The 23766-nt window shown below is 40.7% G+C and overlaps 1 protein-coding gene across 1 annotated transcript in view; it reads right to left on the bottom strand.

Moving 5' to 3' along the window:
• Positions 1-23766, bottom strand: part of Ddr2 (discoidin domain receptor tyrosine kinase 2) — a 117534-nt gene that overhangs the window by 51704 nt on the left and 42064 nt on the right. The window contains exon 2 of the mRNA XM_013021761.1: positions 3262-3370. Coding sequence (XP_012877215.1) covers positions 3262-3343 — 82 coding nt within the window. The 5' untranslated portion in view covers positions 3344-3370. The remainder of the gene's footprint in view (positions 1-3261; positions 3371-23766) is intronic.

Genomic DNA, 23766 nt, shown 5'->3' with positions numbered 1-23766 from the left:
GGGAACCAGCAAATATTGCCATTATCCACTGCCCTGGCCATCAAAAGGGAACTGATTCTATAACCAAAGGAAATAACTTGGCCGATCAGGCAGCTAAGGAGGTGGCCCTCCAGCCCAGAGTGGAAGTACTGACTCTACTAGACCCAGGGCCACGAGCTTTGCCTCCTGAGCCTCAGTACTCCCAAGAAGACTTGGAGTAAATAAAGAAAATTCCCATGGCCTATAAACCCCCGGACAGAGAAGGAAACAAAGACTGGTGGAAAACTGGTGAGGGGAAACTTATCTTGCTACAAAGATTGGGCAAGGGGATTCTTGAGAATCCACCAGGTCTCTCACATGGGAACCCAAAGAATGCAGGATTTACTCTGACACTCAGAAGTAAAAATTAGGCAAGGAAATCAACTCATTGAGGACTTTGTTAAAAATTGTAAAGCTTGTCAGCTCACCAATGCCCCCAATCAACCAGTTACAAAAGGAGCTCGCCTCCATGGAGATAGGCCAGGTGTGTATTGGGAAGTAGACTTCACAGAAATTAAAACTGGAAAATTTGAATATAAATATTTGCTAGTTTGGGGCTGGGAAGGTGGCTCAGTGGTAGAGTGCTTGCCTTGCATGCCTGAGGCCCTGGGTTCGATTCCCAGCACCATATAAGAAAAAAGAAAAAAGCTGGAAGTGGTGCTGTGGCGCAAGTGGTAGAGCACTAGCCTTGAGCTGAAGAGCTGAGGGACAGCGCCCAGGCCCAGAGTTCAGGCCCCACAACCGGACCCAAAAAAAAATATTTGCTAGTTTTTGTAGACACATTTTCAGGATGGGTTGAAGCCTACCCAACAAAACATAAGACCATGAACGTCGTGGCTAAGAAGATCCTGGAAGAAATCCTACCCAGGTATAGCTTCCCATCCACCATTGGGTCGGACAATGGACCAGCCTTCATCTCAAAAGTAAGTCAGGGAATAGCCATGGCACTGGGGATGGATTGGAAATTGCACTGTGCTTATAGACCCCAGAGTTCAGGGCAGGTAGAAAGAATGAATCAGGCTTTAAAAGAGACCTTAACTAAATTGGCCTTGGAGACTGGCGCAGACTGGGTATCACTCCTTCCTTTTGCCCTGTTTAGAGTAATAAATTCACCCTATCAGCTTGGCTTTACTCCTTTTGAAATGATGTATGGACACCCTCCATCCATTATCCCTAGCCTTCAGACTGAATTGCTTGCTGATTTGGATGATACTGAATTTCTGTGTAAGCTTGACTATTTACAGCTGTTGCATAAGAGTATGTGGCCCCAGCTTAGAGCATTATATGATTCTGCTTCTATTCCCATTTGTTTAAACCAGGGAACTGGGTGTTTGTTCGAAGGCACAACTTGAGATCTCTGGAACCACAGTGGAAGGGACCTTACATGGTGCGACTGGCTACACCTACTGCCCTTAAGGTGGATGGCATTGCTGCTTGGGTCCACTGCTCCCATGCCAGACCAGTTGACCCCTTTGCCCTGGAAGACCATGGGGAAACATGGGAAGTCTCCAAGCATCCTACCCAACTACTCCGCATACGCCTCAAGAAAAGAAAAATGAACTGATTGTTATTGGTATTGTTGTTTAATAGTATGGCTAAGGTCAGAGAGGGACTATCAAGAGCTGTTGGAGTTTAGTTTTGGGCTGGAGCCACAAGATTGTGTCTCAGGACCATAAGTCAAGGCGGGGGGGAATGAAGGGTTAAAGTTTTGAGGCAGTGACCACTTGTTGCTTGTTTCTAGCAGAGCAACACATGGTGGTAATCCAAACACCTGGTTGGTTGTGTGCCTTTATAAACCCTGAAAATCTTTAGCTTGGGGCTCTCCTCCTAGGCTCCACTGTGTTGGAGTATAGGATGAGGCCTGAGCTGCAGCCTGTTTAAATAAAACCTTAAAACAGCTGTAAAGTCTGACTCTTGGTGGTCTTCTTGGTGGGGGTCCTGCGACCTGGGTATAACATATCTAGTCATTTACTGTGTAAATGTTCTATTCTCTTCCCCACCTCTGAGGCTGGGCACTTATTTTTGATCAATGAATGAGGTGTTAACAAATGTGATTAGGGTAGTGACTTGAAAAAAATGCATTCACATTCCTTCTTTCTGAACAATTTCCATGTAAATATACCCAAGCCAGTCTGCTGGATGATAAAGCAAAGCACATCCAAGTTGTCCTGGTCATCAGAGCCCGGGCCCTAAAGGAGGAGCCAATAGTCAACTGACTCAGAAATACACTAGTAAACCAAGAGAGTCCAACAAGCAATCCAACCAAGCCCAGCAAAAGCCATCAAACTATAAGCTTATAAACAAAACAAATTCTTACTTTAAGTGATTGAGTCTAGAGAGGCAACTGAACTGCATTATTGTATAAGTATTGTAATACTTCTGGTTAATGTTAGAAATATATATAATGAAAAAAGCCTTCCAGCTTAACAGATTCCGTAACACATCTAGTTTGCACATGATCACACGCTACAAGAAAGACGGTGTGACTGGGATTACACATGAGCAGATGCTCAGAAGGATACCAAGACATCCAGGTAAAATCCAGGCTTAAGACAATCTGAAACTGCTGATAAGCTACCTGCAGAATTCCCCAAGTTATCTAAAATCTGTCCTTCTGTTTGTCGCAGAAGATAAAGAAGCAGTAGTTGTTTCTTCCCTCTCCAGTTTAAAAAATACACTTCCTTAACACTCTCTTGTAGCAGTAATTCTTTCACAATATTGTAGCAGTAATTCTTTCACAATATTCAATAGAGAGAGGGGGAGTATATTATTTTATATTTCTGAGTTGACAATGTTTCACCATGGAGATACGAACAAATGACCTGCCTCCTCCTCCTCCTCCTCCTCCTCCTCCTCCTCCTCCTCCTCCTCATCATCCTCCTCCTCCTCCTCCTCCTCCTCCTCCTCCTCGTCCTCCTTCTCTTCCTCCTCTTTCTCCATCATCATCTTCTTCATTTGTTGGTCTTGGGGCATGAACTCTGGGCTTGGACACTGTCCCTGATGCTCTTCAGCTCAATACTTGAGCCACAGTGCCACTTCCAGTTTTCTGGTGTTTAATTGGAGATAAGAGTCTCACAGCCTTTCCTACCCAGGCTAGTTTTCAACTGCGATCCTCAGATCTCAACCTCCATAAGCCACTGGAGCCCAGCTATGACCTGCCTTCTTGGCAGGGCTTTTCCCAAGAGCAGCACTTAAACATGGGCATGAGCATGCAGCTGGTGTTCCACCAGATAGCTGTGTTACCTGGATTAACCTGAGCTTTCGTGGAACTCCAGAGAGGCAGCAACAAAAGCAGCACCAAAGGCATTCTGGTAATCAGGATCATCTCAGAAGATGGTGCTGGAACTGGAGCCTGCAATCCACCAGTATTTCAAGGAACCAGAAAGGAAAGAAGAAAAGGGGTTTGTCAGATACCACCAACATGAGGGAACACAGTTTGCACAGCTGTTTCTGTGCTCTTGCAGTGTTTATTTCTACATTTAGAACTTTAAATTACAGACTTTGGAAGTTGAATAGTATACCAGTAACACCTAGTGTAAGAAATTTCAAGTTCCATTAGATTATATACTCATGGAATTAAAACCAGCAAATCTGCACTTAGGTAATGACATTTTAGTATGATAAATACATTCTTAAGTAATGAGTAATAGTAAAGTGAAACATATTTATAATGTCAGCTGATGCTTCTTACAGTTTCAATACTGATTACAATATCAAACCAAGAAAAACATTCAACAATTTTAATCCATTTGTATTTCAAGATATATAAGTTCAAGATTTCTCCTGATTAACTCTAGTAATAATTGGGATTCTGGGGGGGGGGGTTTCTTTTGGAGTGTGTGTGTGTGTGTGTGTGTATTTTGTGTGTGTGTGTGTGTACTGGTCCAAAGGCTTGAACTCAGGGTTTGAGCACTGTCCCCAAGCTTTTTGTGGTTGTTGTTCTTTGCTCGAGACTAGCACTCAACCACTTGAGCCACAACTCCACTTCTGGCTTTTTCCTTAGTTAATTGCTAGATTGGCTTCAAACTGCAGTCCTCAGATCTAAGCCTCCTGAGTAGCTAGGATTATACGCATGAGCCACTGGTACCCAGCCTATGTTTATGTTTTTACTTTTCTCAGAATGATCAGGTGGTAATACATTACATAAGAACATACATAATGAACTCAGAGTAAGCTTATTAAAGGTAGAGGTGATTACATATTGAAATATTTATAGTTATTTCTATATACAGGTTAATAAATACACATATCCCTCATTAGCTGAGAGGGCCTACAAGCAACAGAGTGACCATTCTGGCCATCAGCATCCAGTGACAATGCTCAAACCTAGTGTCCAGATCTTGGTTTCTAATACTATTCTCTAATAAAAGGGACTAGGAATTTTGGGGAAGAAATGTCTTGTTCTAAGACTGAGTCATGAACGTGCAAAATGAGCCTGGAACAACCTTTAGTGCCAGAAATTGAGGAAGTTATGCATACACACACACACACACACACACACACACACACACACACACTTAAAGTTGGAGTATGTCAAAGAGACAGAGGAACCCAATTGAAAGATCTCCAAACAATCAAAGCTAGATAAACTTCAACAATAAAATAAAGTACAGTTTGGATTATGACCCAGAGTATAAAATAAATACCCACGAGTCCACACTGATGTAAACAAATGATTAAATAAATAGAGAATAGAGCATTTCCCATGCAAAAGAAATCCACACGATTTATGTAGCTAATTTGTTCATAAGGAGGAAGGTCAAAGCTGCTTTCTCTCCTACCAACTCCGAAACTGTGAATTGCATATAACTTTCCTGCAAAGGGTACAGCATGGAAATGGAGTTTAAAAAAAAAAAGTATCTTTTCACTGCAAAAATGAGAAAATTACCAGTAAGTCAAGTGGTCATGGTCAACACTGAAAAGTCATATTGACATATTTTCCCTTGATATAATGCAAATATCTGTGTTCTTCCTACTAAATAATCATTACCCCAGTTTATTCATAAGAAAAACATCAGACAAAATGTCCAAGGACAGGCCATAAAATTCCTGAGGCCATAAAATTCTTCAATACTGTCAAGATTGTGCACCTAGACTTTGTATTAGTTCCAAATCCATATGCTTCCTTGTTATTCTGTGCTTTCCTGTTCATTTGCTTTTATTTTGCTCTATCAACATTTTTTATTGTAAAGATGAGGCACAATTACATGTCAGGTCATGAGAACATTTCTTTTTGACCAGTGTCACCCTCTCCCTCATTTTCTCCCAGTTTTTTCCCTCCCAACTCACTTTTCCCTTCCAAAGTTGTAGTTCATTTCCAAAATAGTGTCTAGTGACTATCACTGCTGAATTAGTTCATCCTTGGTCCCACTGTTTCTGTGCTTGCCCTTATCTTTCCCAAATCAGATAAACTTACAAGACAAAGGGTAAAGAAATTAAAAAACAGAGACAAAAAGGGGGGGGAAGAGTAAAGAAAAGAAAAAACAAGAACCACTAACAGTATAATAAAATACCTTGTGTTTCCATTTCTTGGACTTCATTTTGATAAGCATCATTTTATATGATCATATGCACTTACCTATTGAGCCCTTGTGATCCTTTCCTAAGAATATCCTCCTTTGGTCTCACTATGTGAATATTTATGGAGTCCTGTTTAATTAATTATGTTGATTCCATAATTATATCAATTCGTACCTTAGCTATGGCAAACAATTCTATTATTTTATGCTATCATTTTTAGCCCCTTCTTATCTCATCAAAGCCATCCCTCTTGATCTTCCTACGTCAATCTCACTGGGCTTCTATTTCTTTCCCCTGTTTTCTTCTGCCTGAGAGCCTCAGTCAAAAAGTTTCTTTTCTTCCCTCTAGTTGAAATTTCCATGCAATGATACTTCTCAGTGAAACATTCCTGGACTCCCTTGATTACTACATTTACTAAACATGATTCATCTACATAAAACAATAGTGGATTCTAACTATATACTTATCATTCTGATTGTTTCTTTATCTCTCCATATTTATACATATGTCATATTTATATATGTGATGGATACTTACAAAGTGAACTAATGAATGGATGAATATTCCCTTACCTTATATTCCCTTACCCATTTTATCATTTATCAATTGGGAAACTCTAACATTTTTAACCTGTCCCTGCTCAGATACTTTTTTTGGTGAAAGAGGCTCCATTAAGTTACTGTAGCTGTTACATGAATTATCTGTTGGCTCATGTTAGATGTACTTAGGAAAAGTGCAATACTTCTAGTGTTGTGTGATCCTTCTATGTTAAATGTGAATTATTTCCTGCCACACATTATGAGTTCATGTTCTTCTTCTCTGATTTTTTTTCACTTCCAGGCCAGCCAAGCAAAAAGAAAAGATTTATTCATACTTAGAAAAAATAAACATTCCAAGATGAAAATATAGAACCACTGCCCATTGCTAGTACCTCATGCCTGTAATCCTAACTACCTAGAGATCTGAGAATCATAATATAAAGCCAACCTAAGCAGAAAAATCCACAAGATTTTTATAACCAATTAGTAGCAAAAAGCCAAAATCGGAGGAGAAACTCAATGGGTAGGTAGAATGCCAGGCTTGAGTGAAAAGACTAAACAACAGAGTGAAGTCCTAAGTTGTCCCAGTACTAGTACATAAACACCGCACGCACACACACACACATACACACACACACACACACACACACACACACACACACACACGATAAAACTATTCTAAAAGCATTTAAGAAATACAGGATACTTTGTTATATGCAAAGGGTAAGGAAAGTGTGCTAAAAAGAAATTGAAAAGAAATCCATAACTGAAGTGAGTGATTATTTTTTAACACTTCATTGAGACAGTTGTCTGAATAGGCAGACAACTAAAAGATAAATACTTGAAACTGTGTAACAAAATTAACTTCTGGTATAAAAAAATCTCTGTAAATCACTTTTTGTGTGTGCTGGTACTCGAACTGAAAACTCAGGGCCTAGGCAATGTCCTTCAGCTTTGAGCCATGATCCTCATATCTCAGCCTCTTGACCAGTTAAGATTACAGGAGCAAGCCACCAGTGGTCAACTATAAATCACTTTCAGGTGCTACCAAAAAAGATAGGCTAAGCAAGTAGAAAGCACTTAATGGGAGTGGCAGGGGGAACAATAAAATGCTAGTTAACATCTACATATTTAACCTCTCTTGGAGTCAGAAAATCAAACTTTAAAGCAGTAACTGGATGCCAATCCTATCCAATAGGTTGGCAAAATTTTCAAATGCATGAAATCTGGCAATAACGTAGAGAAATGCCTGGTCCTATGCTCTGCCATTGAGTATATAAATTAAAAGATAATTTAAACAAAAATGCACAGACCCTGTTGTCCATATACCCAACTTACTATTATTTACCCCAAAGAAAGATGTATGTATACAAAACGAGGCATGCATAAAGAAGTGTGTTGAAATATGTTTTTCAAAGAACAAAAACTTGAGTTGAGAAAATGTCAATTCATTGGGGAATGTTCTAAATTGTGGTATATTCCTATCGTGAAATACTAGACAATCATAAAGAAGAATAAGTTAGAGATATATTTTGTTAGATGGTTTGCAATCTGTGACATGTTTTTAGGTAAACAAGAAAATTGCAAAGCGTATGTAAGGCACACTGTTTATAGATATGTACACACTTTTATATATACATAGAAGATCGAGCAGATTAAACACCATGCCTATAGAAATGGTTCCCTCATAAGTAGAATTGTGAGATGGATTGTAGTATTTGGCAAGGGAGATTTTGAATGGTGATCAAGAGATTTTTAGCCCTACTTGTAATGTTTTGATTTTTAACAAGGAAAAATGCATTCCTTATTAATAACAGTTACATTAGCTTTTCAGACAAAAATAAGAAAACATTATTTCTGGCAACAAGCTATCAGAATGTCAAGTGCTTTTCAATCAACTCTGAAGTCAGCAGCCTGATGAGAACATATCTTAAACATCAAGTGTCACTTGTAATATTGAGATAGTATGGTGGGTCCACCTTGAATATGAACAAAGTGGAAATTAACTCCAGAGAATTTTTCCTTCTATGTTTCTATCTTTGCACCTTAGACCTTAGGCCCTTAGAAATGCATTACATCATCGAGTCTCACGGCAATCTTGTGGAAAGGAAATGCAATCTCCCTTTCAAAAAGTGGGAAAGTAAGGTCACTTACAGCAGTTTTCCATTCTGACTTATTTGCCTATCAGGTCATCCCACAAGTCATTTAAGGTCAAGAAAATCGTCTCACTCTATATCAAAATTCAGTTAATTTAGACTTGCCTGGCTCACAAAAAGACATGGTTAGTACTGATTCCAGCTCCTCTGACTCCAAATCCAGTCTTTCTACACCCACAGCCAAACACTTTCTGAGGAATATCAATGGGCATGTGGCTCAAAGAGAATTGTCCTTTGTAGTCAAGAGTCCCACTTTCCTTGCCAGGATAGATGAATACTCCAAATTGACTCCAGAGGAAACAGTGGTTCAGGACTTCCCATAAACTTTGCAATATCTGATTGGAAATAGATCACTGTCCATCTCAAGTCCTCCCTATACCAGAATGTCAGAGTTGTCAGAAGTCAGGAAGTAAAACAGAAGGTCAGATATGTATATATAAAGTGTGTACATATCTATAAAAACTTACAGTGTGCCTTACATACACTTTGCAATTTTCTTGTTTACAGCCACACCATGAAATTAGCAGTGAAAAAATGCCTAGGAGACCCAGTTTCTTATGAATTATCACGGAAGAGCCCCCAATAGCCTCTCCATGAGGTATAGTCAGGGCTGGATCAAGTTACCACCACATCTGCTCACAGAAGGATTTGCTCCTTGTCAGTCCTGGGTCTCCTATAGCTGCAGTTTATCAACTCCTGAGACACATGTTTTTTTCTTCCCCAGCTGCCTTAGGAAGACAGACTATTTCCCTAATGACAAACTTCACGCTAGTGATCATGTAAGGGGTAAAACAAGGAACCTGAAGAGACAAGTGCTAAAATATTTTTGAGCTTCTACATGAGAAATGGTAAGCAGGAAGTTCAGGTCTCCCTAGCACCTGGTTCAGAAGTCCAGTAATCTCCATACAGGACTTTGCTTTCTGTGTCAGTGGGAATGCAGCCCCTCTATGGTCTAAGACACAAGCTTCTCTGCAATGTCATACATACACATACATATACACACATATATGTATGTGTATATATATGTGTGTGTGTATGTATATATGACAACACATGATAAATAGCTAATGGGAAAGATGATAGATAGATAGATAGATATGATAGATTTAGATGGCATGGATATAAAGAGAAACATCTTTTTAAATACATATTTTAATAGCTAACATCCCTTTGGAAAAATAGCCCCACTATTTTTTGCCAGTCCTAGAGCTGGAACTCAGGGCCTGGGCACTGTCCCTGAGTTTCTTTTGCTCAAGGCTAGCACTCTACCACTTGAGCTGCACCACTTCTGGCTTTTTCTGTTTATGTGGTGCTGAAGAATTAAATCCAGGGCTTTATGCATGCTAGGCAAGCATTCTACCCTAAACCACATTCCCAGCCCAATAATCTCATTTTTAACTTTTTTTAATTGTCAAGTTGATGTACAGAGGGGTTTCAATGACATAAGTAAGGTTATGAGTACATTTCTTGTCAATCTTGTTACCCCTGCCCTCTTTTCTCCTACTTTCCCTAAGCTTATTTTTCTCCCCCATGATAATATGGAGAATAAGCAAAATAGGCAAGCCTTACGATATTTTGCCCTAACACAATGGAAAGATTTAACTACCTCAGTTCCTCCCAGCTTCCTAGAGTAGCAATTCACAGGGAGTAGAGGTCCTATTCCCCGTGTCTGAATATTAGCAAAAACATCTTTTGGTCTGAAACAGAACTCAAAGAATATCCCAGTTTAAGAAATATCTGAACTTGCCAAACTCGTAAATCATGAGCTGTTACAGAATAGTTCTTTGCAGAAGGGTTCAATGCTGGATAATTTTGGATAACAAATTCCACACAAGACATTTAAAACAACATTTGGTATACAAAAGCATTCCGTCTACTTACCAAACTCATAAATCATTGAATGAGTAGCCAACAGTACCAAAACAATTCTTCACTTTACAAAGGGATCCAATATTGAGGACCTTCAACTAGCTAATTCTTTCAGTACATTCCAAATACAACTCAATATACCAAACTCTACTGTATACCCAACTTTTCAGTAATACAACTAGCATGCAAAGCAGAGTATGTCTGATAGAGCAGGGGTCATTCTTCCTAGTCTGTTTTCCCAGATTCAACAGATAGGAATAATCTTCAGCGATCCTTTCTTTGCTGAATAACAAAGTTTCAGATTGCTTTCAGAGGTCATGTCACTGAGCATATACAAGGACCAAAAAGAAGTGTTGGCTCTCTTAGAAAACCACCCCTGGCCTGCAGCCCAGGCCCCTCCACCTAAACACAGATTAGCCTTCCATGCAAGAAAGGGTGGGACCCTGGAAAAGCTACAATGTGAGGAAAAATGAGACAAAGGGACTTGGGTCAAGTTGGATTAGGTGCACACACATGTGTGTGTGTGTGTATGTATGTAAATGACTGCACATGGCATTTGTATGTGTGTGAAGATTAGTCTTTGGGAAGGGGAAGAAATCCCCCATGCTTTAAAGCCATGCATTGAATCCAGAGACCATTCAGAACTTGTTTATCCTCTCCGTTGAGTCATTTTCATTTCAGATTCAACAAATATGAAGAGTAATCTTTGGAGAGTTTCATATTCAGCAAACAAATATGCAGAAATGACCTTGATTTTGGCAAGCGATGGGCCCCCAAACACACATACACACAAACAACAAAGCCATCCCAAACATTTGCCTGTTTTATCTCGACTCCCAAGGGTTTGTCCAAGTCTTCCTCATTCCAAGCTTTCCTCTGGGAATGCGAACTTCATGCTTCTCAAAATGCCACCCCTCCAGGCTGAGCCAGAGAGCCAGAATGGCCCAAATGTTTGAGGATGCAGTATGTGCCTCGGTGACCTGGGGTGACCCACACTGCTTGAAGTATTATGGAACAGCAAACTCTGTTTCTGTCTTTTACATCTATCTCTGTCTTTTCATCTGTGTAAAGGAGACAATGGGGTTTGCTAGAGCTGAGGGTGGAAAAGAGCCAGAGAGCTCTCTCGTTCTTTCACTTCCATTTCCAGAAGAAGAGAGGATGCTGAGCAGTCACTGATACAGAAGACCCTCCCTCCCACCTCCCCCACCCCATCCCCCACATGCTTGAAGGCAGAAATGAATCACTAAACATTGACCCTGCAACATCATTCATCTGTTTCCTTCCTGATTTATACTTGGTAGGAATGTTAAACTGAATGTTAAATCAATTTATACTTGGCAAGAATGTTAAATGTTAAATATAGTAAGAATGTTATGTGATTATTAGGAGGGAAGGCTATGAATATAAAGTGAAGGTAGACCACTTTTCAAACATAAAACAGTATATTAGAAGCTGTACCATTACCCTTGGCATTCTAAATGTTGGGCCAAATCTCACTGAGCTCCCTGCCATCCTTGGCTCTCTCCTGGGACCTTTTATTCCCATCTCTGCATCCCAACAGCTGAAAAATCATCTTTTTCCTGGGCATCCTTCATATCCAGCCTCTTTCATTTTCCTTCCCCCATCCCACCTCTACCTCCAGCTTCTCAGCTTCCTGAAGCATGTGCCAGTGAACAGAGATGCTGTCTGATTATGAGAGACCTTGACAGTGACCCGAGAAACATACAAGTCCTCAAAAATCACAGAACCACAACAAACAGTGCAAGCTGTTGTCCTCATTAGGGACCTGAGACCTCATCCGTCCCAACCTTCTCTAGTTAGTGGCAAGGAAAGCAAAGCAGCCCCATAGTCAGATGACCTCTCTCCAGAGACAACATCTGGGTAGAAGTGGGGCCAGGCCATTTACTCATCTAGTCTAGCACTTATTCTCTATTGTTCTGCCTCTCCTGGCTCAAACACCTGTTTTCTTTCCAGAAATTCAAAGCCACATATACCTACTTTAGGTCTTGTCTGTGTCAGGTAACTTTTCTTTAAACTAAAATGAAATTACTTGGAAAATCTCTATGGTGGTTTTAATGTATGTCCACAGATTTTTTTTGGCAATCGTCCATGGAGAGCCAGCATTAAATTTCCCTCCCTCTTGAATATAGTCATAACCAACTCATCTCCATCAAAATGAAAGGAATGAAAATGACGGCTGTAAAACTTCAAAGGTCCTAAAGATGACACACTTCTCTTTCCTAGAACTATTGCCTTAGAAAGTGCCCATGCCATACATTCAGGTGACTGGCCGATGGTCCCCCAAACCTAGATAATTGTGTTTGAATATTCCAAGTTTTTAACTCATCACCAATCATTCCATTCTCCTGGAGACTGCAAAGCTCATAGCAAAGAAATCACACTGGAAATAATAACAACCAGTGGCTGTGGCTCTCTCCTTTATCCTGGAAAAGTTTGATGGCAAACTTGTATAAGATACTTCCCTCTTACTCAAAAAATTAAACCCCCCAACAACAAATCCACAAAGAAACAACTGCCCAATAAATAAGTAGGCTAAAGACTTAAAGAGAAACTTCGCTGAAGAAGAAAGAAGGATGGCCAATAGACACATGAAGAAATGTTCAACATCCCTAGCCATAAAAGAAATGCAAATCAAAACAACATTGAGATACAGCAAAAATCAAGAACTTAACAACAACAGATGCTGGAGGGGATGTGGACAGAAAGGAACCTTACTTCATTGTTGGTGGGAATGTAAACTTGTTCAACCACTTTGGAAAGCAGTATGGGGGTTCCTCAAAAGACTCCACATAGAGCTCCCCTATGACCCAGCAATCCCACTTTTGGGCATTTACCCAAATGTTTACAAACAAGACCACACTAAAGCTACCAGCACAACTATGTTTATTGCAGCATTATTTACCATAGCTAACATCTGGAACCAACCCAGATGCCCCTCAGTAGATGAATGGATCAAGAAAATGTGGTATATATACACAATGGAATTCTATGCCTCCATCAGAAAGAATGACATTGCCCCATTTGTTAGGAAATGGAAAAACTTGGAAAAAATTATATTAAGCAAAGTAAGCCAGGCCCAAAGAAACATAGGCCCCATGGTTTCCCTTATTTGCAATAGCTAGTATATGTATGAGTCAAGCAGAAAAGGTCAGATAATGTGATGTTAGGAAAATGAACCCTTAGATATGTATTTTAATGTTTTTTTTCTTTCATGCATGTGTTTCTAACGCATTTATAAGATTATCTCTTTGTTGCTTTGTATGTCCCTCCCCCACAGTATAACCCCTGCTTTCACTATATTTGATGTCAGTATAACTTGTGGAGGAGATGGGGAAAAACAAGTCGTTTAAGGATACAGGTGGACCTGTTGCAACAATGAGAAGTACAAGTTGTCATGTCGAAAACGAGCTTTACAACGTTGGTGCAGGGGGGGGGAGGGAAGGAGTGGGGGAAGGAGAAGGATTGGGATTGGGGGAGAGGGGGGAGGCTGGGAAGGGATGTGAAGGATAAACAAAGGAGGAGGCTGCAATGCTTGGTAAGAAATGTACACATTATCCTGCCCATGTAATTGTAACCCCTCTGTACAGTATGTTCACAAATAAAATTAAATTAAATTTAAAAAAAAGATACTTTCCTCTGAGCAGTAAGTCAGAAGCAGCACTGTCTTTGGGCCCTGGGTCTCCACATTCAGTTCTCTTCTCCAGGTTCCCTCCCTCACCACCCCTTCTCAGTTTACCTTGCATGAAGACTGACCTCCTGGGTTTGAGTCCTGCCTTCATCCATGCCTGTCCCTTAGGGATGTTTGGAATATAGCATATAAAAAGTGCTTAGAACAGAGCCTGGCTCATACATGTGTGCATGTATTTGTACTTTTATTGCACTCTTCTGTGCCTGGAAATTAGAATAAAAAGACAGGCCTCCCCCAGGCATCTCTTTAGTATTGTAAAAGTCAAAGAATATTTATTTGTTGATTGGCGTGCCATTTAAATTGTAATAAAGTAAGCAACAACAACAATAAAAATTCCCTATGTGTGGCCAGCCCACTAAACATTGCTGGGTATATTCTGTGAATCTTTGTTGTGAATATTCCACTCTGGTAGGGGCCTGGCCATCAGCAGTGATCAAAGGCCAATGTGTTTAACTATGTACAAGCACAGTAGAAGTCTGAAAAGCTGAGGAGCACAGAGTGGAGGCCACTGCTATTGAAACAACAATGTGATCATTCTGCTTGATTTAGTGTTGATCTATCCCTGTGTGCAAGCATGCGCAAACCCCAACAATCTTCCAGTCCAGCTGCTTAAGGCCACAGGGTCAAGAAACTTACTTTGCTTATAACATGTCCAGGACCACAATACCCTAGAAACTGCTGGCTGTGCTCTTAAAAGGGCATGGCCTGGCTAGGTTGCTCATTTTGTGCAAAGGCCCTATCAACATGGGCTTGAGGCATCCCTGAGACATACATAAATTGTATGCCATCCATCAATAGAGAACTCTTTTGAACCTTGAACACATTATACATGATACCAGTGAACCCTCCTTTTATATACTCTATGGGAGGTCCACCATAAAGAAAGCCGAACCTACTTTTCCAGACACCAGCCAGGGTTTAACCTTTGGCAGAGAAACCTGTCTTTCCCTTTTAACATGTTCAAGACCCATAATATAATCAGGGATATAACCCTGGTACTCTTGCCACAGAGAGACAGGAGATCACTTTTCCTGAGACCATGTTCTGAAGGAAACAAGGAAGACTTCACCTCTTAAGCTTGTGCAAGCATGTTCTGTAGCGATAACTTCAAAAGTGTTACAATTCAGGTACTTCTAAACCAGCCAGACACTGACTCTCCTCTGGTTGGAGATACATTTATCTGTATATCTAGAAAGTATAAGATACAAATAAAAGTACAAAATATTGTTCATTCTTGAAAAGGGAAGATACATGTAAATAACTTATAACAGTTTCTGGGTGAAAGTAAGGACCTATTGTCTCTTATTTAGTGGTAGGAGTATTTATAAGCATAACATATTGTAAAGGAAGAACAAATTAGCAGAGTACAATTCATTGGGTATCCATATGAGTCTGGCACAGGTTGAGTCACCTGGGAGCAATACATCAAAACCAGCAACAAGTTTGGTTGGTTGGTTTGGTATTCAGCAAGAAAAGTTTCTGCCAGGGCATGGTCACAGGAATGGTGCAATACTACAAGAGGTGTCTATATGGACTTGGATGACCAAGGGAAAACAACATATGAAAAGCCAGGTGCTAGTGGCTCATGCCTATAATCCTATCTACTCAGGACCTGAGATCTGAGAATTATAGTTTAAAGCCAGCGCAGAGAGACAAAGCCATGAGCCACTTATCTTCAATTAACCAGAAAAAAAGACTATGAGACTTTTATTTCAAGCCCCAGTAAGTGGCACAAGAAAGAAAGAAGGGAAGGGATGGGAAGGGGGAAGAGAATGGAAGGGAGGGAAAGGGAAGGCAAGGAAAAGGAAGGGAAGAAAAGGGAAAACATTTTAAAAAATGATTTTTTTAATACCAAGTTTCAACATCCTGGCCAATGAAAGAGGTAAAAGGTTCAGAAAGGCTTTCAAATTTGGGAGATAGAAATGGGGGGTGGGGAGGGCTGGGAAAATGGCTCAGTGGTAGAGTGCTTGCCTTGCATTCATGAGGCCCTGGGTTCGATTCCTCAGCACCACATAAGCAAAAAGAAAAAAAAGCTGGAAGTGGCGCTGTGGCTCAAGTGGTAGAGCGCAAGCCTTGAGCTGAAGAGCTGAGGGACAGCGCCCAGGCCCAGAGTTCAGGCCCTACAACCGGACCAAAAAAAGAAAAATGAAATAGAAATGGAGGGGGGGAATAAGTTGTAAAATTGAGCAGTTTGTTTCTCATCTTCCTAGATTTGACACCTGAAGACCCTCTTATTAACTTAGAAGGCCTTCTAAGGCTCACAGGTCTTATCAAAACCAGTTCTAACCTTTACCTGCCTGTTTCTCTCTTCCTTTAGGGTTGCTAGGGCAAAGTAGAAGATGAGGTGTTATCTATCAGGACCAAGGGACATATAGAAACTGGGAATAAAAATTTAAAGGCCCTAACATCTTGGACAAATCCCAGCTTCAAAGACTGATTCAGCAGTTGGTTTGACTAAGTGACTGAAATTGCTTTCCTGGTCCCTACCCCTTCCTCTAACTAACTTCCTCTAACTAACTAAACTTATACCCATAGCACCTGCAGCTTCTTTAGTCTTTGCCAAAACAATGATGCCACTGATCAAAATTAAGTTCAGCCTCTCGCCGTTTCTATTTTATGTTTCCTTCACATTGCTGGCCAGATAGTCTCTTCTTCTACCTTACTTTAACTGGCAGCCTCTGAACAGAAAATATAAGTTTATTTGAGGTGATTAAACATCTACAGCCTCCATCTTCATTTAGGAAGTTTTCCCTGAGTTACCAGCACCTGGCACTTACAATTGATGTGTAAGAGCCTACCCTCACCCCAATCTGGCTCTTCTACACTTCCTAATCCAGCACCACATTGCCAGGACCAAGAGCCCATGCAATGCTGGCCCAGGAGATTTCTCAGTGCAATTTCAGAATGCTCTTTTTGGGTCTAATCTCTCACCAATGCCACATCTTCTGCCAAAAGACTCAATGCCAGCTCCCTTGAACAAGAGTGTGTGCCTTTGGGATGGTCTTTTATTAAGCCAGGTAAATGTATGCTTGCCTTCAAACTCTTGTTCTGAGCTTCTATCTGAGTTATTTCATCCCACATTTTGGCTGACATGGCTCCTTTGGGAATACACATATATATGAACATAGCATTTGTTAGTGGTAGCATCTTTAGGCATACCCACTTCCTTGCCTAGGCTGGGGACTCCCAATCAGAACCAGAGCTTGTTGATCATCAGTGAGTGTGTTAGGCAGATGATAGGCTGATAGAAGGGGTTGGCCTGTTAACCTCACAGACAGAGCAAAGAGGCTTTCTCCACTAAGTTATTCCCTCCTTTGTGGTACTTGTAGATCAGTACCTGGAATAAGCTGTCTCTTCTTTTGCTAGATTCATGGAATCTATACCCCATAACTTAGCAGATATAATCACATAGTATGGATATTGCTTCTAACTGTACTTGTATTTGAATTCTTTTTTTTTCCTTAAATGCCTGAAAGGCATTCCCTTCCTCAGGCTTTCTGAGCATAATAGTAACCATTTCTAGAACATTTTTGATATAGCAGGTAGTGTGCTAAACTTTGTATGAATCTTCCTCGTTTGGTCCAAAGCCTTAGAAGGATCCAGAGCCAGTGAAAAGGACGTAATCAGTAACTGCACCTGCTGCCAGTAAGCCCACTTCTGGGCTAGCTCTGCTATACATCCTCCTAGAGCCTGGACAGCCACCCCTTTCCAGAATGAACTCAGCTCCCTCTCTTTATTCAAAGGAGAAGTTAGGATGAATGAGAATGGAGGAGACCCAAGGAGCCTCTCAGGCTAGGCACTCTAAAATTCTAGCAACTGTAGTTCCAAACTCTCTCCATAACACAGCCGAGCTTCCTCCGGATCCAGGAAGTATTCTGCTACCCTGTCCTACCCGGGTACGTACTGTATTACAGTAATGAGAGCTTTGGCTGCTTTAAATATCACAAAACAAAACCAGGGGCAGCCTGAGTTCATCATCATTCTTCATCCAGACCACAGAGGAGAGCCCCGCCAGACCCAGGCCAGAGTGGAGTACAGAGAGAAGCCCACGCTGTCCCTTTCGGGAACCCATTGGCTCAGATATGGAATGAAAATCACCAATGGCAGCAGCTGTTAAGAGCCAGTCAGCAGGAGAGCCTGAGAGGTCACTCTGGGACAGAGTGAGGCCCTGGCTGGAGTCAGACTGTGAAGATCTGGCTTCCTGGGCCCACCAGGGGAGGAGCCAGTGCCAAGCCTGAGGCTGCAGGAACCGCGGCCTCTCACCTCTGGGAGAACCAAGAGAGTCCAGCCAAAGGTCTCCGCAGAAATGAGGCTAACATCTCCTCCTGGGTCCTGGAGGTATCTTCAAAGCAAATCAACAAGCACTAATCTGCAGAGGAGGACAGGGTGAGCCTGTTGAAAGGACTGGAGCTGGGGCTTTCCCCCTCTGTGCTTGCTCCCAAACAGAAGGGCAAATCTGCAGTGGGGTCTGGCAGAGCCTTCAAGGAGAACTGGAAGCTAGAACTAACTAGGCTAACTAGTTAGTTAGCTAACTAGACTCCCTTTTAACTCACCCCGAAAAACTGTCAGGAGGTTTCAGCAGGGTTATCGTATAGTGCTATAGACTGAATGCATATGTGTTCCCCTAGAATTCATATGTTGAAATCCCAAGCCCCAGTGTGATAGCCCCAAGAAGTAGGGCAGGGAGGAACCCTTATTTAAAAGGGGGAGGAGGGCAGGATGAGCTCCGGTTGCTCACACCTGTAATTCTAGCTACTCAGGAGGCTGAGATCTGAGGATCATGATTCGAAGCCAGCCCAGGCAGGAAAGTCCGTAAGACTCTTATCGCCAATAAACCACACAGAAAAGGCCAGAAGTGTCGCTGTGGTTCAAGGGGTAGAGCACTAGCCTTGAGCACCAAGAGGCTCAGGGACAGTGCCCAGTCCCTGAGTTCAAGTCCCAGGACAAACAAAAAAAGAGGGGGGGTGCACCCTTAGGAGATGATTGGAATGTATTTTAAACATACACAGAAATGTAACGATGCAATCTTTCTCTATATAACTAAGATAAGCTAATAAAAGTGCTTTTCAAAAAAAGGTTTTTTAGTCCCCGTATATAAAAATTAAGACTCCAGAGAGATTTCTCACATGTTCTACTGTGCATCTCTATGTGGATACACAGTGAGAAGGTACCAACTATAACTCAGGAAGGAAATTTATTTCTCATGTAGCTGTTACCTTGATCTTAGACTTACTAGCCTCCTGTGAGAAATAAATTTATGTTATTGGTAAGGCACCCAGTTTAGTGTATTTTGTTATGACAGTCCAAAGGACTAAGAGAGGTAGAGCTGTTGATGCTGGTAAGAATCAAATAAATCAAATGCAAAGGAAGGATGAGTGCACTAAGCAATCTTCCACAGCAGGGAATTAGATTCACATGCATATTCTCACCCTGCAAACGTGGCCCCTCTCTCACTACCACTCAGGTTATTCAATCCCATGGTTGCAAGGCATTCCCTGATGATGAAAGTATGAGGTTAGAACTTACTAATTTAAAGACAGGTAGAGGTAGGGTCAGGGAAATCCTCTTTCAATTCCTTGGCTGTCTCATTCCTTGAACTCCATATATTTTACTTCCACCAGAATAGTTATAGGAGATTTGCTAATAATTTTTGTTATATAGCAATACACACAAGCAACCCTTCTCTAAATGTGTGGTCTTTAAAGGATGAGTATTCTCTGTAGCAATCAAAATTTTTAAAAAGAAGATTGAAAATCCAAAGTCAAGCAAAGGATTACGCTCTTTTAGGTAGTGTCTGGGCCAAAGGACTATTAACCATAGGAATGTGCATAAAGCAACTAGATCTAATGGTGTCACTAGAATGGTGTCATCAGTCCCTTGGGGATCTCTGCATGCTTGTAGAATATAGAACTAAGCTTAGGAAAGACAGACTCAAGGAAAATCTAGGATTAGGCAGAAAGGGAGATGTTATTACCAAATCATAGTATGTAAAAATAGACAGACAGACAGACAGACAGACAGACAGATAGATAGATAGATAGATAGATAGATAGATAGATAGATAGATAGATAAACAAGAACCTGCAATATCCGCAAAAGAGTTGATTACAAGATTTCACCAAGTACTTACCAAACTAGGTTTTGAAATTTCTAGCTATAGTAACTAGACTATCCTCAAGTTTACACTCCAGAAAGGTAAAAATAATCCTTTTTGTAACCACCAATGAGCCTGTAACACAGTTGCCTGCTACAGTTCAGAGCAAAGAAAGACCACCAAGGATATATGCTCCCTCACACTGTGTTCCTTCTTGATAATGAGCATGATGAAAAATGATGTGATTAAATCCTATTGTAGAGATAAAAATGCTATAACCATTCGCTGGATGCTGTAGATTTCACACCTGAAATCCTAGCTACTCAGCTGAGATTGGAAGATCTCAGTTTGAAGAGAGCCTGGGCAGAAAAGTCTGCAAGATTCCATTTCCAATTAGCCAGCAAAAAAACTAGGCAAGAATCATGGCTCAAGTGGTAGAGTGCCAGTTATGAACATAAAAACCAAGCAAGTGTGAGGCTCTGAGTTCAAGCCCAGAAAGTTCAAATTCCTCTAAGTTCAAGCCCACACACACAAAATGCTGTTTCCTTAACTTCAAAGGAAGCTATAGGTCAAGTTGGCCCAAGGTAACAACATGAAACCCTACCTATAAAATAACTAAAGCCGAAAAAGAACAGTATTTCTAGGGTGTGACTCAGGTGGTAGAGCACCTGCTCAGCAACTGTAAAGCACAACCTTCAAACTCCAGTACCAAAATAAAATATAATAAGATGGGAGATCCGGAGGGCAAAATTAATTGTTTTAACCAAAAATAAATAAATATTGCTACTTGACAGTTGCATGAAATAATTACATTGACTCTGATACATAAAATCCTACTCAAGAATTTTATTCTACCAATGTCTTTTGGGCTTTTTTTAATCAGTTTCCCAGGTTCTCATCTCCCCAAATCCTAAATTATTCATCAGAGTCTCAAATACCATTGAAACTAGCATTGGTGGTTGTTTCTCCTCTTTCACTGCGTAACACCACAGGGAGAAGAGAGAATGGGGAAGTAGCACCTTAATTGCACAGCATAAAGTTTTCTTTTCTGTCTTTATCAGTAACTATAAGCTGTTTGGTAGTTTGATGGATGACCTGAGCTCTAGACTACTCTGGAACTCTAGACTATGCTGGAGTAATTATTTTAGTGATCCTGGGAAACAGCTCAGAGCTTCATCTTTTCTACAGCATCTCTCCTGTTGGCTTAGCATGGCCCCAAATCCCAGCAGTAAAGTCTTGAGTACCACAGCTCCTGGAATGTTGCTTAGAATGTACATTTGAACATCCTTAGTAAAACAATTATCTGAATTCATTCATGCAAATGTTTCCTCTTATGTAAGTCCTTCTTATATAAATGCTGGGGATCTAAAATTGAATCATTTGATAAAATTTCTAACAGCTCAACACTCTTCCAGTATGTCAGCCTTCTAGAGAATGAAATACTCTCCCAAACATGAATCATCAGTACAGCACTTGTGAGATACATGATGTCCTTGACTCAGTCCCCTGAAAAGTGATGTTGAAGTAAATGGCTAAGACATCCTCTCAGCACCATAAGAAGTCCATGATAACTCAGTAAAGCAGAGTATCCACAAAGTCCTGAGCCTGGGTTTGGGACTGAGGGATGAAAACAGTGGGGATGATTGTGTTGTGGGTAGAAATCCGGATATTGTTACTAAACATCAAGTAACTTAAGACTGAAAACCCATATGCTTGTTTTCCTGCCATATTGGAAACTTGGGACAAGATAAGGTAGGGCACAGACATGGTCACTGCTAATGTGACAGACCCCTACCTCTGTGTAGTCCTATGTGTTTAAAAAAACTTTCTCATGAGTAACGATGTTTGTTTGAAAACATAGTTGCATATGCTTACTATTAGAGTTTGAGCCTTTGTGGGATATCACTTTCCCTAACTAAGGGAGTTGTGTATGGGTTACTAAAATAGAGGCAAGAATGGAAGCTGACTAGATGGAAGATCTGAGAGTTATCAAAACTAGTTACATGCAAATCCCCAAATCACATCATTTAGAATTTTGGAAAGCAATTTGGCTCTAATTTTTTCAAGTGGATTGTGAAACTAAAATGGGAATTTTACTTAGACAAATTGACTGGTTTTAACAGAACAGAAATCAAAATGCTGGGTGCCAATGGCTTATGCCTGTAATCCTAGCTATCAGGAGGTTGAGATTTGAGGATTGTGGTTCAAAGCCAGCCCAGCTACTAAAGCCCACGAAACTCTTATCTCCAATTAACCACCAAAACCAGGCAGAAGTGGAGCTATGGCTCAAGTGGTAGTACACAGCCTTAAATAAAGAAGTTCATGGACAGCACCCAAGCCCAGAGTTCAAGCCCCAGGACTGGCACAAAAACAAGAGGGAAAGAAAGAGAGAGAGAGAGGAAAAGAGGAAGAAAGTAAGAAAGGAAGAAAGAAAGAAGGAAAGGGGGGAGGGACAAGACAAGAAAAGAAATGGAGATTGGCATAATACTATCCAGCCACTAGTGGTATGGCTAGTCGGAACCAGATTACATAATCACATTCAACTCATTCTTCAACAACACTCCATAGCCCTCAAAACCAAAGTCCATAAAAGTAAGGAACCCCAACTACACAGCAATTGCCCAATTCTTTAATAAGAATGAATGTAGGTTCACAGTGTGGGACATGACAAATGAAACTTCCTAAACAAGTCATATTGGGAATCAGATGCATCTCCAGAGATGCAGAAATGAATAAGCACAGATGCTGTTGCCTGGATACCTGAACAACCTCGTGTATACACAGCAGGTCTATCTGCTTCCCTAAGCAGAGCATCTACCTGGAGAGCTGTGGAGAATTGGATCCCTCGGCTCTTGTACTCGGATTCAGTATCACACTGAGTTTTGCCATTGGTATTTCTCCCTTCTCAACTATCCTACCTTCTCAATTTTCTCCTCAGTTTGCTCCAATCTCCACTTTGATTCTACAAAGTATTCTAAGATGGAAGTTGTAATGCAGATCAATAAGTAGGTCAATTGTAAACATGAGTGACTATCAAATTAAGCGATATGATTCTCAGTCAATGAAGGATTTCTTTAATTGGCAATTGTTGGCATCAGCATCTATAACTGTAGATATGCAGGGTGATTAAGGAGAGCCTCAGCCTGTCTAAATCAGTAGGCCTACCAAACTTTATTCCTCAGTGAGTGACAGAGTGCCTGGCTTTAAGTTTAAACTCTGACCTTTATTGGCATCATAATCTAAAGCACATCACTGAACACTCATCTAAAAATGGGATGCTAAAAGCAGTTTCATCTGAGAGGGCCAGCAAAGGAAGTAAATGAGTTAATACTTAGAATAGTGCTTGGCACGAAGACTTACCTACTATTATTACAACTGGAGCTGTTTAAACAACGGGAACCACTCACATTTCATAGTAAATACATTTTGACTGTCCCTAGTACATGGCTAAAGCCCATGCACATTAAATAATCATGACATGACAACACCTTAGCAAAAACAAACATACCAAAAGCAAACAAAAGGACCAACATCCTTTCCTCTAATAAGAAGCAGTCCATGTTAGCATGCAAAGTTGTCAGGCTCAATCTCTTCCTGGACCATATTTCTTCAAGTACATCTAATCCTAAATTTGTTATAAGTTTATAGAAATCTTTCAGCTTTAAGAAAATGACTGTAAGAGATTTTGCAGCTTTGATCTTACCTGCCAAAGGGGTTCTTATGACGTAGGTTTTATGACCTCTCCGAGACCAGCAATTGTGCTGCTCTTGTAAACTCCTGGGGGCAGCCCTTGATTCTTTTTCTTAATGTCTATAACTTCATCTCTCATAAGAAACTCACACTCTAGCCAATAATCCCTAC

Source organism: Dipodomys ordii, unplaced genomic scaffold (genome assembly GCF_000151885.1).
Source record: "Dipodomys ordii isolate 6190 unplaced genomic scaffold, Dord_2.0 Scaffold57, whole genome shotgun sequence".
NCBI lineage: Eukaryota > Metazoa > Chordata > Mammalia > Rodentia > Heteromyidae > Dipodomys > Dipodomys ordii.
The sequence above is the reverse complement of the archived record's forward strand: the minus strand, read 5'-3'. Positions and strand labels throughout refer to the sequence as shown.